This window comes from Lepidochelys kempii, chromosome 9 (assembly GCF_965140265.1).
Source record: "Lepidochelys kempii isolate rLepKem1 chromosome 9, rLepKem1.hap2, whole genome shotgun sequence".
NCBI classification, from domain to species: domain Eukaryota; kingdom Metazoa; phylum Chordata; order Testudines; family Cheloniidae; genus Lepidochelys; species Lepidochelys kempii.
Window position 1 is genome coordinate 15,674,427 of NC_133264.1, and position 13,823 is coordinate 15,688,249.

The following is a 13,823-nucleotide window of genomic DNA, read 5'->3' on the forward strand; positions in this document are numbered from 1 at the left end:
ATCTTCACTATAGTGTCATCATCACAACACTAACATTTTTTTAAAAAGCACCATTTACCTTTTGGTAACTATCTATTTAATTTGAGAAATTAATATAGTCACACAGTATTTAAGTCTACCATTCCCTGGCATTCTGTTGTAGGACACTTGCTATCTTAGCAATATATGCTTTGGCAATACATGTATTTTTACATTAAAGAGAGTGATTTTAGTTTTCACAAAGATGACTATGCTCTTTTAAAATGATGATTAATGTTACTAAATTACATACAGTTTGCTAATTCTTGCTAAGTTTTGCATATATTATCTCACACAGTGAAATTTCAAAACTGGCCAAATTCATTTTGCCTATGTCCCCATTCCTGCAATCTGATCCACAAAAACTATGCCCATATGAGACTTGCAGACACTCTATGTCAGCATGAAAATATCCCACGCGGATCAGGTGGCAGGATCAAGGCCTAAATTTGGGCATAAAAAGCCCTAATTTACACAAGTGAACAATCAGGTATGTGTACAAAACAGGTATGCGTACAAAACACACCTAAGTGATCAACAGCGAGTGCTGTTGCTTATTTTGTATACGCAATTTTCAGTTTAAATGCACAACTATGGATTTTAGTGCATGCATGCACGTACATACACACACTTGGAATGCATAAAAATCCACAATTTGCCCTGAAACCAACCATCTCTGGGCAAAATATATATCTGTACACACAACTATCACACGTGTATGCAGTTACGTGTTTTGTACATACAAACAAATGCCTAGCTGCAGGTATGAAGACAGGTATTTGCATGCAGACATTTTGCAGGGGCCATTTGGGCCTCGATCCTCAAAATGTGACCCTATCAACAATAGATACCACTTCACTCTTCATGTTCCAAAGTTATTTATATGATGAATAATGAATAACTTACAATAGAGATAAATTCTTATACACAGTGTTAGTTCTTGAGCCTCAGTTTGCAGTCCCATTCCACTTCTGTGGGACAGCTAAATAATTTAGGCTATTCTCTCTCTGTGGTTTACTCTGATAAGGAAAGTTGTTGCCCTACTCTTTCTTCGGTTTACAAAAGACGAGGGGAACAAAAAGGAAAAATCATTTCAAGAAGGGACAAAGTCAGATAATACATGATAACAATAAAGCTTCCTCATTTGAGGCTCTCATATACCTGAAGCCTCAGAATAATTCTCTGTAGTATTATCCACCTTTCTATACAAGAGATGACACTGAGGGTAAGTGACGTCACACAGGAAGCCTGTGGCAGAGTCCAGAAGAAAACTGAGACCTCCAGAGCCTGTTATTTACCACAATACCCTTATCTTAAAGAAGACAACTCAAAATGACCAGTTTAGAAGTAAGGGAAAATCCAGTATCCCTTCGTAACACAAGTACTTCACTGGGCAGGCAATTCTAAGCCTCATGATATTTGAAAGCAATATATTGCCATTGTTGAAAACAAAAAGAAAAAGGTAATTGTGCAAGAGGATGGCTGGGCAGAGTTCAGTCATCAGCATCCTTTGCTTAAAGGCACCATTCACTAAGATGATAAAATTAAACTTGCGATGTTTAGAAAAAAAAGTATGTTCTGAGCTCCACAGACGGGCTTTCCAAAGAACACACATCATCCATGGGTTACTTCTGTAACTCTGTCTGCCATTGTCAGCAATCCTGGATCTCATTTCTTTTTTAAAGTGCATTGGAACAGTTTGAATTCCCTGTGTTTAAACCTATTGATTTTAAATCTTCCTTTAGATCTTCCTCGGACTGATTAAATCCTAAAATGCCTCCCAACAAAGGCAGCTTAGACAGGTCATGTTTACAAAGCTTTGTGGCTCCCCTCTTGGAAAAAAAAATGCATATCATCTTTTTCCCACAGAAAAGATTGTGCTGGAAGACAGTGTATTTTCTTTGGGTATGTCTACACTACAGCTGGGAAAATGCTTCATAGCACGGGTAGACAGACATGTGCTAAACATAACTGTGGCAGCACGGTCGGCAGCTCAGGCTAGCCACCTATGTACAATCCCATCCGATCCCCTAGGTACCTATTCGGACAGCAAGCCCAAGGTGCCACCCGTGGCAGGCCACACTGCTACCTTTAGCACGCTAGCTCGAGCCCAGCTGGGTTGTGTCTGTCTACTCATGCTGGGAAACACCTTCCCAGCTGCAGTGTAGACATACCCATAGAAAACTCATTTTCTTCTTCCATAGATATCATTGTTAGTTCTGCTGTGAGTAACTCCTTTTTGATGTCACTCATTACATCTGAGTTTTCCTGTATTCTGCAGCTAAGGAGACATCAGCAAACTGAGCTGCTTTGTAAAAAGTCATCTACTTTTAGGTATAGAGAAGGAAAAGGCCTCCAAGGAACATATACCATCTGTGATATGAGAAGCTGCTAAAAGGCTGAATACACATGATAACTTTAAAATAACATGCATACATACTAGGCTGACCAGATAGCAAGCGTCAAAAATTGGGGCCGGAGGTGGGGGGGTAATAGGTGCCTATGTGAGAAAGACCCAAAAATCAGGACTGTCCCTATAAAATCGGGACATCTGGTCACCCTAATACATACAAACACAGAGAAGCTGATTTAAGTCTCCCAGTGAAGGCTCTTTTACATATAGCAGGAGTGGCCAAACTTACTGACCCTCCGAGCTGCATACAACAATCTTCAGACTTCAAGAGCTGGGGTGTGCTTGCCAGTGCTTGGGGCTTCAGCCCCGCGGTGGGGTGGTGGGACTAGAAAAAGGTTAGTCTATGTTCCTTATCTATCAAATAAAGCTGCACTTGACTCAAAAGAGGATCCTGTATTCTCAGTCTGGTTGACCTTTATCTGTTTTTGTAAACAAAATGCAGAAACAATTCAAAACAGTAAGCCAATCTGAAGGACTGTATCACAAATATTTGTAGCTCCTTATTCATTCAGCTTCTAAAGAAGTCCCCTTAACAAGTCCAGATGCAGCAGTTTAACTACCGTACAGGAATGAAGCCGTTAGAAGCCTGCAAGTTCTTGCAAGGTTCCCAGCAGAGTATGCAGATTGGTTGCACTCCACTATGAGTAGAAGCTAAGGGCCACTCACTGAGGTAGGACCAGAAAAAGGGGAAGCTAAAATCTCACCCTAAATGTGAGGGCAAGTACAGTTAAGTATTAAGCAGAGTCTTCTATATGCCATAGTGAAATGATACATCTCATGCACACTGTATAGTGCATACTCATGCACATGGAACCTAAGGCCAGCAGGGACCACCAGATCATCAAGTCTGACCATATCATTGGCTACAACCATCACCTGCATACTAACCCCAACAACTGAATTTAGACCAAGGTAGAACAGCCCTCTGGATGCTGAACTATCATGTGCCACAGGCAGAAATTAGGAGGGACAGTAATGTACAATTTGCATAATCCAGATACAGATCTGGGTTGGATTTCAAATACTCCCAAATTTTACAGGTGTTTATACACAGGTTTCAGTTCAGGTCCATCCCTATTAAGTTTTTATGGCCAAATTGTTCAAACGTAAGTGCCCAAAATTAATATGAATATGGAACTAGATGCCTAATGTCAGGCACCAAAGTTTACCAATTTTGTCCCATTATTTTGAATTCCAGTGAATATATTTAAACACCAGATGGAACTGATCATTGCAAAAGCAGTGATGCAATACAATATCCAGGCCTCAGTGTAAGCATTCCAGTATTTGGGCCAAATTCTGCCCTCAAATACATGGAACAGTTCTCCGTGAAGTTAATGGGAACCAAACCCATGCACCAAAGTCACTATTTGGCCTGTAAATGGGTCACATTCAGACCATGCAATAGCTCTTAAATTCCAACTCATCCCACAAAGCTTACTGACCTGCTGTGATCCGTCTCCATTCACTATGTGAGGCATCATGGCTACCTCCCCATTCAGCAATGGTGGCAGCTCCAGCGGAATTTGGTCGGTCATCATCATTGTGACGTACATTCATGGAGAACTTTCCTCAACGGGCTTCCTGCAAGACAGACATGTTTTACATTAATTTTCTTCTAAATGTAGACTAAGAAAAATCTATTCACGCTTCAGTAGGGTGGTACCCTGCCCATTAACCCCACTTGCTTAGAAAGGTATATCCTGTGGCAAGGGAAACTAGATGAGAAGACTGTTAATGGCTTTCAGATCATGTCATGGATAAATTCATTGCTTTCTAACAAACATTCCAGAATTAGTATTCAGCAAAATAAACATGGTGATGTCTTTACTCTTTTTCTTCAGGGCTTTTCAAGCATTAATATCTTCAGCCAGATCCTTCAACCCAGATCTGAAATTTCTGAATGACAGTATGAGTAGCTTATGGTTCAGTCTGTTGATTTGTAATAACACAATGCTCAATCTGTAAGGTAGTTCTTGGAACCTGCTTCCTTTGCATATTTAACATTCATAAGAGGTTCTATTACTCTTGACATTACAATACAGCAAGAGCCAAGTACTTTTAATCCCTTGATAGCACTTCTACAGAGAACATGAATTGTAAAAAGAGCAAACTTAAAATTTTCAGTGGTCCCCACTTAATTGTGACACAATGGAAGAGAAAGCTCTTGCCTAGAATCTTATCCAATATGTAGAAAGTGGACCACTGTGTAGGACAGCAAATAAGAAGAATTTGTAATGAAACACACCACCTTCACTATACCACCATCCCTCGCAGATAATTATTTGAAATGTTACTAAAAATCAGATGAAAGCTTTATAATAACAAGTCTTATAATTCAGTTAATAGTAGCATCATGCTGTTTTACAAGGCAATAATCCAGTTCCTTAATGAATAAATGATAGGACCTAAAGTCAAGTAATTTATCACAGCAAAAGAAGACGATCTTTGTACAAATCCCCATGATCCTAATGCTAATCAAATTTATTTAATGCTTTTCATGCCAAAGCCTGTAGCACCTTAAAGACTAACACACGCATTGGAGCATAAGCTTTCGTGGGTGAATACCCACTTTGTCGGATGCATGGCATGACCGACGAAGTGGGTATTCACCCACGAAAGCTTATGCTCCAATACATCTGTTAGTCTATAAGGTGCCACGGGACTATTTGCCACTTTTACAGATCCAGACTAACACAGCTATCCCTCTGATACTTTCATGCCAAAGAATCCCAAAATGCTTACAAATGACTAATATACAGCATCAATAAAATTCAGGTAGGAAAACCTAGCAATTGTGGTGAAGTGTAGTAGCCAGGTAAGTAACTGGCACACATAGTGCTGAACAGCTCTGTGCAGAATAGAAATTTTGGGGGGGGAGAAAAAATAAAGGAAAACCTATTCACGTGGAGAGTGTTGTAGGATCTAATGTCTCCATGGAATAGACAGAACTTTGCCCTTTAAAGTTCAAGCTACAAGAGCCATACAACATAAATAGTGTGGAATTCAATTTATCTACTATAGGAAGGGTGAGAAGCTGAGTCAACCCTGCCGGGATTAGAACCTGTGGCTCCATGGAGTCTAGATATTTACAACCTGATACACAGACCACTAAGCCACTCCCTCTCCTGCTGCTAGTGTTTAAATTTAGATTTTTAAAAGCCACGTTTAAATGTAAATGGATGGGACACTGAAATATGCTCTCTCTTCACCATTTACTTAGATCTGTTGAAAATGAGCCCATCCAGAGCTCAGCATTAAAATCCAGTCAGCTGCAGAGCAATCTAACGATCAGAGAATAAATCAGACCATGAGTGAATATTCTGATTAACTGAGACAGCCCACTTGTGTACTGAGAATGATTCAATTGCCTGTTTAAAACTCTGCACCCCCTTAAGCTGAATAGCGTTGAACCTTTCACTCTTATCATGTCAAGCATCTTTACACATAGAAAGTGATGGTGAACCAACCTACATCTCTTCTAAAACAAGTGTCCTGCTCAGCACCATTACCCTTCCTCTGGCATACATCTGTAAAGGCTATTTTAATGTAGCTGGTGCCAAATTTTGCATGATTCACATAGTTCTTTCTGATGTTCTCACTATCCTGAAAATACAGCTTTTCTAGTTGTCACTCCAAATTGATATAAATAGAGGGCATCTATTTCAAAATGACAGATTCTCCTCCTTTTATTGGAGACCCAATTATAGGACACAAATTCTCACCAAGTTGGAAGAGTAACATAACGTAACAAACAAAAGCGGACATATATCAACTATTGACCAGCTAAACAATAAGTCCATGTCTTTGTTTTTAAGTCTCATTCTAGGCCTGGGTCAAGCATTAGTGTGGGCCTATATCACAACCCTATACCATTTGCCCCACATATTGATTGTCCCACAGTGAACACACAAATAAAAAAGGAATCTGGAAACCAAATACCTCCCTGGCTCACAACATCAAGCACCATGATCCAACCCATCCATCATCTGCCAAAATCTCCTTGGCTCTGAAACGTAAAGCTGGCAGCTGATAAAGTCTTCTCTACTTGTCATGTGACCTACACAAGTCTGCTTGAGGCCTTGCACACCTTTCTTCACCAAGGCAGTTTTGCCAATTCTCCACAATTTTTACTACAAGTCTTGCAATATCCCAGGGGCTTCTTAAAGCCCCAGATCCTGGAGCCAGGAGGTTACATGAAAATCTCAGCTTTCATTTTTTTTAAATTTTCTAGCCCTCAGGATTGTGGAGAAAAGTTTGAAAACATGAACCCTACAAATTCAAAACCCAGAATATAATCAAACTCCAAAATTATTTAAAATCTCACAATTTTGGAGGTCCCACAATTCATCATTTTTAATCGCCGGGGATTGGCAATAGAACCAAGGCCCTGCAAAACCTAGCTGTAACCATTGTGTGTCCCGGTTGTACAGATCACTTAGCAAAAAACATGACTCTAGTTGTTTTCCAATTAAAGTGGATTAATTCATGCAACAGCTAATTGTATCCCTGGTCCATGAAGACTTGCATTGAGAGTTCATCAATCATACATAGAGGATAGCATCACAATAGTGAGCCTTCTCTGGCATTTACTGGCAAGCCAATCTAGAGCACATATGTCCTCAATTCATTCTCATTTTTTTAAGTGTATACATATAACTTCATGAAGGAGTTCTGAAAGGATTGCAACGCTGACAAGAGCCATTATAAACACATTAAAATGCATGTACAAATAAATGACAAATCCATCCAGTCTGAATCTGGAAGTCTGAGTTTTAAAAGAGAGATTTTTTATCTCAAAATAATGCAACACCATTTTTATTTATTTAAACATAGATTGTAGTTTGAAACTATATTTTTCCATAGTAAATTTCCCTACTCCAGGCACAACCAACCAATGTGCTGACGTGTATTTGCTGAATGTCATTATTTAAAGGTTAGTAGTTACCTTCTCACTATGGCCATGTCTACACTATCCTTTTTTTTTTTTCTTCAGAAAAGTTTCCTCCTATTGCCAATACTGGTGCAACTCCACCAATACTGGCAACACTAGTTGTTGACAAGGCACTGTTGGCCATCAGCATTTTCCAGCACAGTCATGTAGACCTGTTCTCTGCACGGTTAGATAGCATGCTGTTGAAATCGCTGGCAACCATAGGAACCTTCTTTACACTAGGTGGAAGTGCACCAGGTTTTTAACAATGGTGAGAAATTTTCACCAGAAAGCCTTATTGTAAATACAACAATTGAAGTCCCAATTGAAATTATACCATAGACTTTAATGTATCAAGCCCTAAAGTTTTAGAACCAGCTTCAGATACTGACCCATTAGGTTTCTCTTTCTGACTGATTCTTGATTAAAAAAAGGAAAATTTATTTTTCAAATTTGCCAACATCCTCCCCACGCCCCCATGCAACAGCTGCTCTCATACAACCAGTTTCATTAATTTGATTGTCATACACAGGTCAGTATGCAAGAACTGTGATCAACTTTGTCTCTAAGAAGTCAAGCATGTTACTTGCAAGAAAACTCCAGGCCCAGGGGCTGGGAAAACAAATTCCGAGTTCAAGACATGAGAACTTCTCTGCTTTCCTTAAAATATGAACTACCATAAACTAACCCAAAGCCTGAATCAAACAAAACCCCAACTTTTTTTAGGTTCTAAAAAGTTGAATAAATTTAAACTTTTAGAAAATATTTCCTGAGTGTCTGCATTCCCAAGGTTTGGCTGGAACAGGATACGGAAATACCACTATTCAGTGAGAGAGACTGTGTTTTTCCAAGCTAGTTATATCCAGGAAATACTAGAAATTTCATAAGGTTTTCAGCTCAGTTTCTTGACCAAGGAAGTAAGGATAAACATCCAAGCTTTTGGATGCTTCTCCACCCAAACTAAGCTTCCAAACCTTTTGATGTTTACTAGTCAATACTGTGAACCTGATCATAGAATATCAGGGTTGGAAGGGACCTCAGGAGGTCATCTAGTCCAACCCCCTGCTCAAAGCAGGGCCGATCCCCGTCTAAATCATCCCAGCCAGGGCTTTGTCAAGCCTGACCTTAAAAACTTCTAAGGAAGGAGATTCCACCACCTCCCTAGGTAACACATTCCAGTGTTTCACCACCCTCGTAGTGAAAAAGTTTTTCCTAATATCCAACCTAAATCTCCCCCACTGCAACTTGAGACCATTACTCCTTGTTCTGTCATCTGCTACCACTGAGAACAGTCTAGAGCCATCCTCTTTGGAACCCCCTTTCAGGTAGTTGAAAGCAACTATCAGATCCCCCCTCACTCTTTTCTTCTGAAGACTAAACATCCCCAGTTCCCTCAGCCTCTCCTCATAAAAGTCATGTGTTCCAGTCCCCTAATCATTTTTGTTGCCCTCCGCTGGACTCTTTCCAATTTATCCACATCCTTCTTGTAGTGTGGGGCCCAAAACTGGACACAGTACTCCAGATGAAGCCTCACCAATGTCCAATAGAGGGGCACGATCATGTCCCTCGATCTGATCTTCTACTTCGTAATGCAATGTCCTACCTCTCACAAAATAAGCTGATGATCCTTACGTTTCCTTATTGATTCAATATATGAATTTGTAATACATATACTAGTTGCATGTGACAACAGATGGAAACTTAAAAACACAGAAGAACAAAGTAGAACTATCCAAAACAAATTTCCATGTATGATGAATTAACGTGACCCAATTTGTTAAGACAGTTATCCTTAAATTCCAAGAGGAGTTTAAACATATTGAGACAGCCTAATGATCTAATTTTTCTTAGAAGGTTTTGACTTCACTTTAATTATGGTACAAGCCAAGATAATTCATGATATTTCCACCTTCTCTCTTTTACAAAACTAAAAAACCTCTTCCAGCTAAGGTAGACAGAATTCCAAAATGAGAACCTAGCAAAGTAATAGTTCTTCTAAATATTTAGCTTTATGAACTGGTTTCTATTAAAAAAAAAAAAAGGTTACCTATCTTTTGTAACTGTTCTTCTAGATGTGATGCTTATTCCATTCTAGGTGTGCGCACACCCACGTACGCGGCCATCAGAGATTTCTGCCTTGGTGATACCCGTAGGACTGGGTGTGTTCTATCAATGTAGAAGGCCAGCGCCAGTCTGATGTCCAGCGTATGCAACTGTGGTCCTCATCTGATTCATGAGGCTTTGGACAGAGTACCACTAAGTAAATGTCTTGGCCAGTGTGGAACTGCGAAACGACCTTGGTCAGAAAAGCCAGGTGCAGATGCAGCTGGACTTTGTCCTTATAGAAGACTGTATAAGGCGGCTCCGACGTGAGCACCCTGATCTCAGACACCTGCTGGGCCAAAGTTATAGCAACCAAGAATGAGACCTTCCAGAAGAGAAGCAGAAGGGAGCAGGAAGCTACGGGTTCGAGCAGCGGTGTGTGTGTGGTGGGGCGGGGGGGTGTACATGAGCTTTGAAAGCACAAGTTTCAGGTCCCACGGGGGGGACCAGGTCCTGGACATGCAGGTAAAGGCGCTCCAGACCCTTCAGGAAGCATGCTGTCATGGGATGGGCGAAGATTGACCTGCCCTGAAAAGGAGGACGGAACACCAAAATGGTCACCAGGTGTACCTTGACCAAAGACAATGACAAGCCCTGGAGCTAAAGATGCAACAAATAGTCCAGAATGTCCTGCAGTGGGGCTTCCTCTGTCCAAGGCCCAACATGTGAAGCGCTTCCACTTTGCCACACAGGTATCCCTGGTGGAAGGCTTCCTGCTGCCCAGCAGGACCTGTTGGACTGCAGCAGAGCACTCTCGCTCATCCATACTTAGCCACGAAGCAGCCACGCCTTCAGGTGCAGTGACGCCAGGTTTGAGTGCAGCAGACTGCCGTGGCTCTGGGACAGCAGATCTGGTCGGAGAGGTAACTGCAGCAGGTCGGCCACTGAAAGACTCGGCAGCATGCTGAACCAGTGGTGGCGAGGCCACTCTGTGGCTATGAGGATGACAGAAGCTTTGTCTTGCTTTACCTTTCACAGGACCCTGTGGATAAGCGGCACTGGCGGAACAGCATATGTCAGCGTTCCCGACCACAGAACCAAGAAGGCATCTGATAGGGATCCCTTGTCCCTGCCATGCAGAGAACAGAATACATGGCACTTTCTGTTCCATCTAGATGCAAACAGGTCCACCTGGGGAGTCCCCGACCTTTGGAAGATCAGGCTGACCACCTCTGGATGGAGGGACCATTCTTGGCGAGATGAAGAGGTCCTGCTGAGGTGACATGACAGAACACTGTTGGTTCCAGGTAGGTGGGTGCCCACCAGATGGATGGCATGCCGCATGCAAAAGTTCCAGAGGCTGAGCACCCCACGACACAGGACCAAAGACCTGGCACCACCCTGCATGTTGATGTAATACGTTGCAGCTATACTTTCCATGAGGACCTGCACAACCTTGTCTCTCAGGTGGGGCAAGAATGCTTCACAGATCAGGTGCACTGCCTTGAGCTCCCTGACATAGATATGAAGGGCTAGATCATGCTGCAGCCAGCGGCCCTGGGTGTTGAGCTCACCCGGGTGGGCCCCCCAGCGCAGGTCCGAAGCATCCGAGACCAGGGTGAGCGATGGTGCTGGGGACACAAAGGGAACTCCCTGCAGCACTGACTTGGGACCTAGCCACCAGTCCATGGACAAGAGGACATGATTCGGTACTGTGACCATTCGGTCCAGGGGGTGCCTACTGGGAACGTAAACCATTGTCAGCCACATCTGCAGGGGTCGCAAATGAAGCCGCGCATGACTGACCACGTACTTGCATGTTGCCATGTGGCCCATCAGCCACAGACATATGTAGGCCGTGGTGATCAGATGCCTCCTTATGTGGGCTATGAGATTCAACATGGCTTAAAAGCGTGCTTCCGGAAGGAAGGCCCTGTCTGACATGGAGTGAATAACCGATCCGATAAACTCTGTGCACTGGACCGGCATTAACATGGACTTCCCTATGTTTATTAACAGGCCCAGGTCGCTGCAGGTGGAGCACACTGGATCGAGGCTTCTTTGCACCTGCTCTGGAGACCTGCCCTGGATGAGCCAGTCATTGAGATACAGAAAGATCTGGACCCCCGACGTCTGAGGTAAGCTACTACTGGCACTACGCATTTCGTGAACACCCTGGGGACCGACGACAGGCCAAAGGGTAGCAATGTGAATTGGAAGTGGTGCCTGTCCCTATGAAATGCAGGAAACGTGTGTGTCCCAGGAATATGAAGACATAGAAGTAAGCATCCTTGAAATCAAGAACAGCATACCAGTCCCCTGGATCCAGGGAAGGGATAATGGAGGCCAGGGAGACCATGCAGAACTCCATCTTCTTGAGAGACTTGTTGAGGCCACGCAGGTCCAGGATGGGTCTGAGGCCCTCTTGGCCTTCAGGATTAGGAAGTATCAGGAATAGAATCCTCTTCCTTCCATTTCCCAAGGAACCACCTCCACAGACCCCAACTGCAGGAGCTTGTTGACCTCCTGAACCTGAAGTTGCTCATAAGAGGGGTCCCTGAAGAGAGACGGGAAAGCAGGGGGTCGGGAAGTAGGGGTATCCAAAAACTGCAGGGTATAGCCTCGAGCTACTATGTCCAGAACCCAATGGTCTGACGTAACCCACAACCAGGCCAGCTGGTACGGGAAAAATGGTTGAGGAAAGGATAGGCAGGATCCAGATGGATGACTGGGGTGTCGCTCTCGAGTACACCCTCAAAACGATCACTTCTGGCCCCCCGGGTGTTTAGTGGCTCCGGGCTAGGCTGGCAAGCGGGAGGAAGAAGGGCGGCAACGGCTAAACCCAGCATCCCTTCTTCTTGCAGATGCCTGATGGGCTTGCCAAGGTCTTGATGGCAGTGGAGGCCGGAATGGCTTTCTGGCAGACTGTGGGGGTATGCATGCCCAATGAGTGAAGGGTAGCCTTAGTGTCCTTCAACCCGTGTAGCCTGGCATCTGTCTGATCAGAGAACAGCCCAACTCCGTCAAAGGGGAGGTCCTGAATCGAGGTCTGCATCTCCTGGGAGAGGCCCACCGTCTGGAGCCAGGAACTGTGTCGCATGACCACAGCCAATGCGACCAACCTTGCCGCTGAGTCCCATGCCATTTGTAGAGAACATCTGGCTGCCGCAGTATATTCCTCTACCAGCGTGCCAAACTTTTGAGCCTGATCCTGAGGAAGGGATTCCGAGAACTTTTTAAGACTGTCCCAAAGATTACCATTATATCGGCCCAGCAGAGCCTGATGGTTTGCCACCTGGAATTGTAGGCTCGCTGTTGAATAAATTTTTCTGCCAAATAAATCGAGTTTTTTGACTTCTTTATTTTTTGGAGTGGAAGCGGTGGGGACCTGCTTGTCCTTTTCATTGGCCACAGACACAACCAGCGAGCCCAGAGGTGGGTGAGTATAAAGGTAGTCAAAACCTTTGGCCAGGAAAAGTATTTTTTCTCTGCCCATTTCGAGCTGGGCGGGATGGAGGAGGGGGACTGCCACAGTGACTTGACAATCTTGAGGACCCCGTCGTTTATGGGCAAGGCAAACTGGGCAGGCGTGGAGGCCAAGAGGACATTGAAAAGGGTATCCTCCTGCTCCATCATCTCGTGCACTTCCAACCCCAAGTTCTTGGCCACCTGCTGGAGAAGGGCTTGATGCTCCCTAAAATCATCCCGGGCCTGCCTCATCCGGGGAAGATGAAGAAGACTTTGACTCCAGTGGAGGCACTGAGGCTCGGCTGCTGCAGGAGAAGGAGGTTTAGGGGTGGGTACGGGATCCTCTACCCTAACCTTGGAATGGACTTCCAGTACCAGACCCAGTGCCAGTAGGACCACTGGCTGTTGCTCCTACGCAGCCCCTGAGGAGTGATGTGAAGGGGGCATCGTCATCACGGGAACACTCCACGCTCCCCAATACAGCCACTGCGTTGGCCTTGCTGCCACTGCAGTGCCCTGGATGACGGAGCAGGCTCCAGGGCCCAATCCCATCGCTAAGACCAGGACGATGAGCTGAACTGGGCCTCTTCTGGCAACCAGGGAGGAGCCGTTGATGCCTGAGTCTGGTTGTGGCTAGCCATGATTGCTGGCCAGGCGTAACTGACAGCGACTGTACTGGGGAGAATGGTCTCGGTGCCTGGGAGACCGGCGTCAGGGGGAACGGTGCCGGGGGACCAGCAATAAGATGGGGAGTGTTCCCATGGTGACAGCGATCGGGACCGACATCTAGAGGGAAATCGGCGAGAGGGTGAACGATGCTGGTCATAGTATGGGGAGCATCGACTCCATGCTAGTCCAGGACAAGGAGCTTCCAGTCATCACTGTCCTGTTCCCGACGCCACTTGCTGATCACCACAGGTGTCAGACCTGAATATGGAAGATGCCTGT

The 13,823-nt window shown here is 44.3% G+C and overlaps 1 protein-coding gene across 1 annotated transcript in view; it reads right to left on the reverse strand.

Moving 5' to 3' along the window:
• Positions 1 to 13,823, reverse strand: part of FNDC3B (fibronectin type III domain containing 3B) — a 358,046-nt gene that overhangs the window by 280,820 nt on the left and 63,403 nt on the right. Inside the window, exon 2 of the mRNA XM_073359375.1 lies at positions 3,877 to 4,015. Coding sequence (XP_073215476.1) covers positions 3,877 to 3,987 — 111 coding nt within the window. The 5' untranslated portion in view covers positions 3,988 to 4,015. The remainder of the gene's footprint in view (positions 1 to 3,876; positions 4,016 to 13,823) is intronic.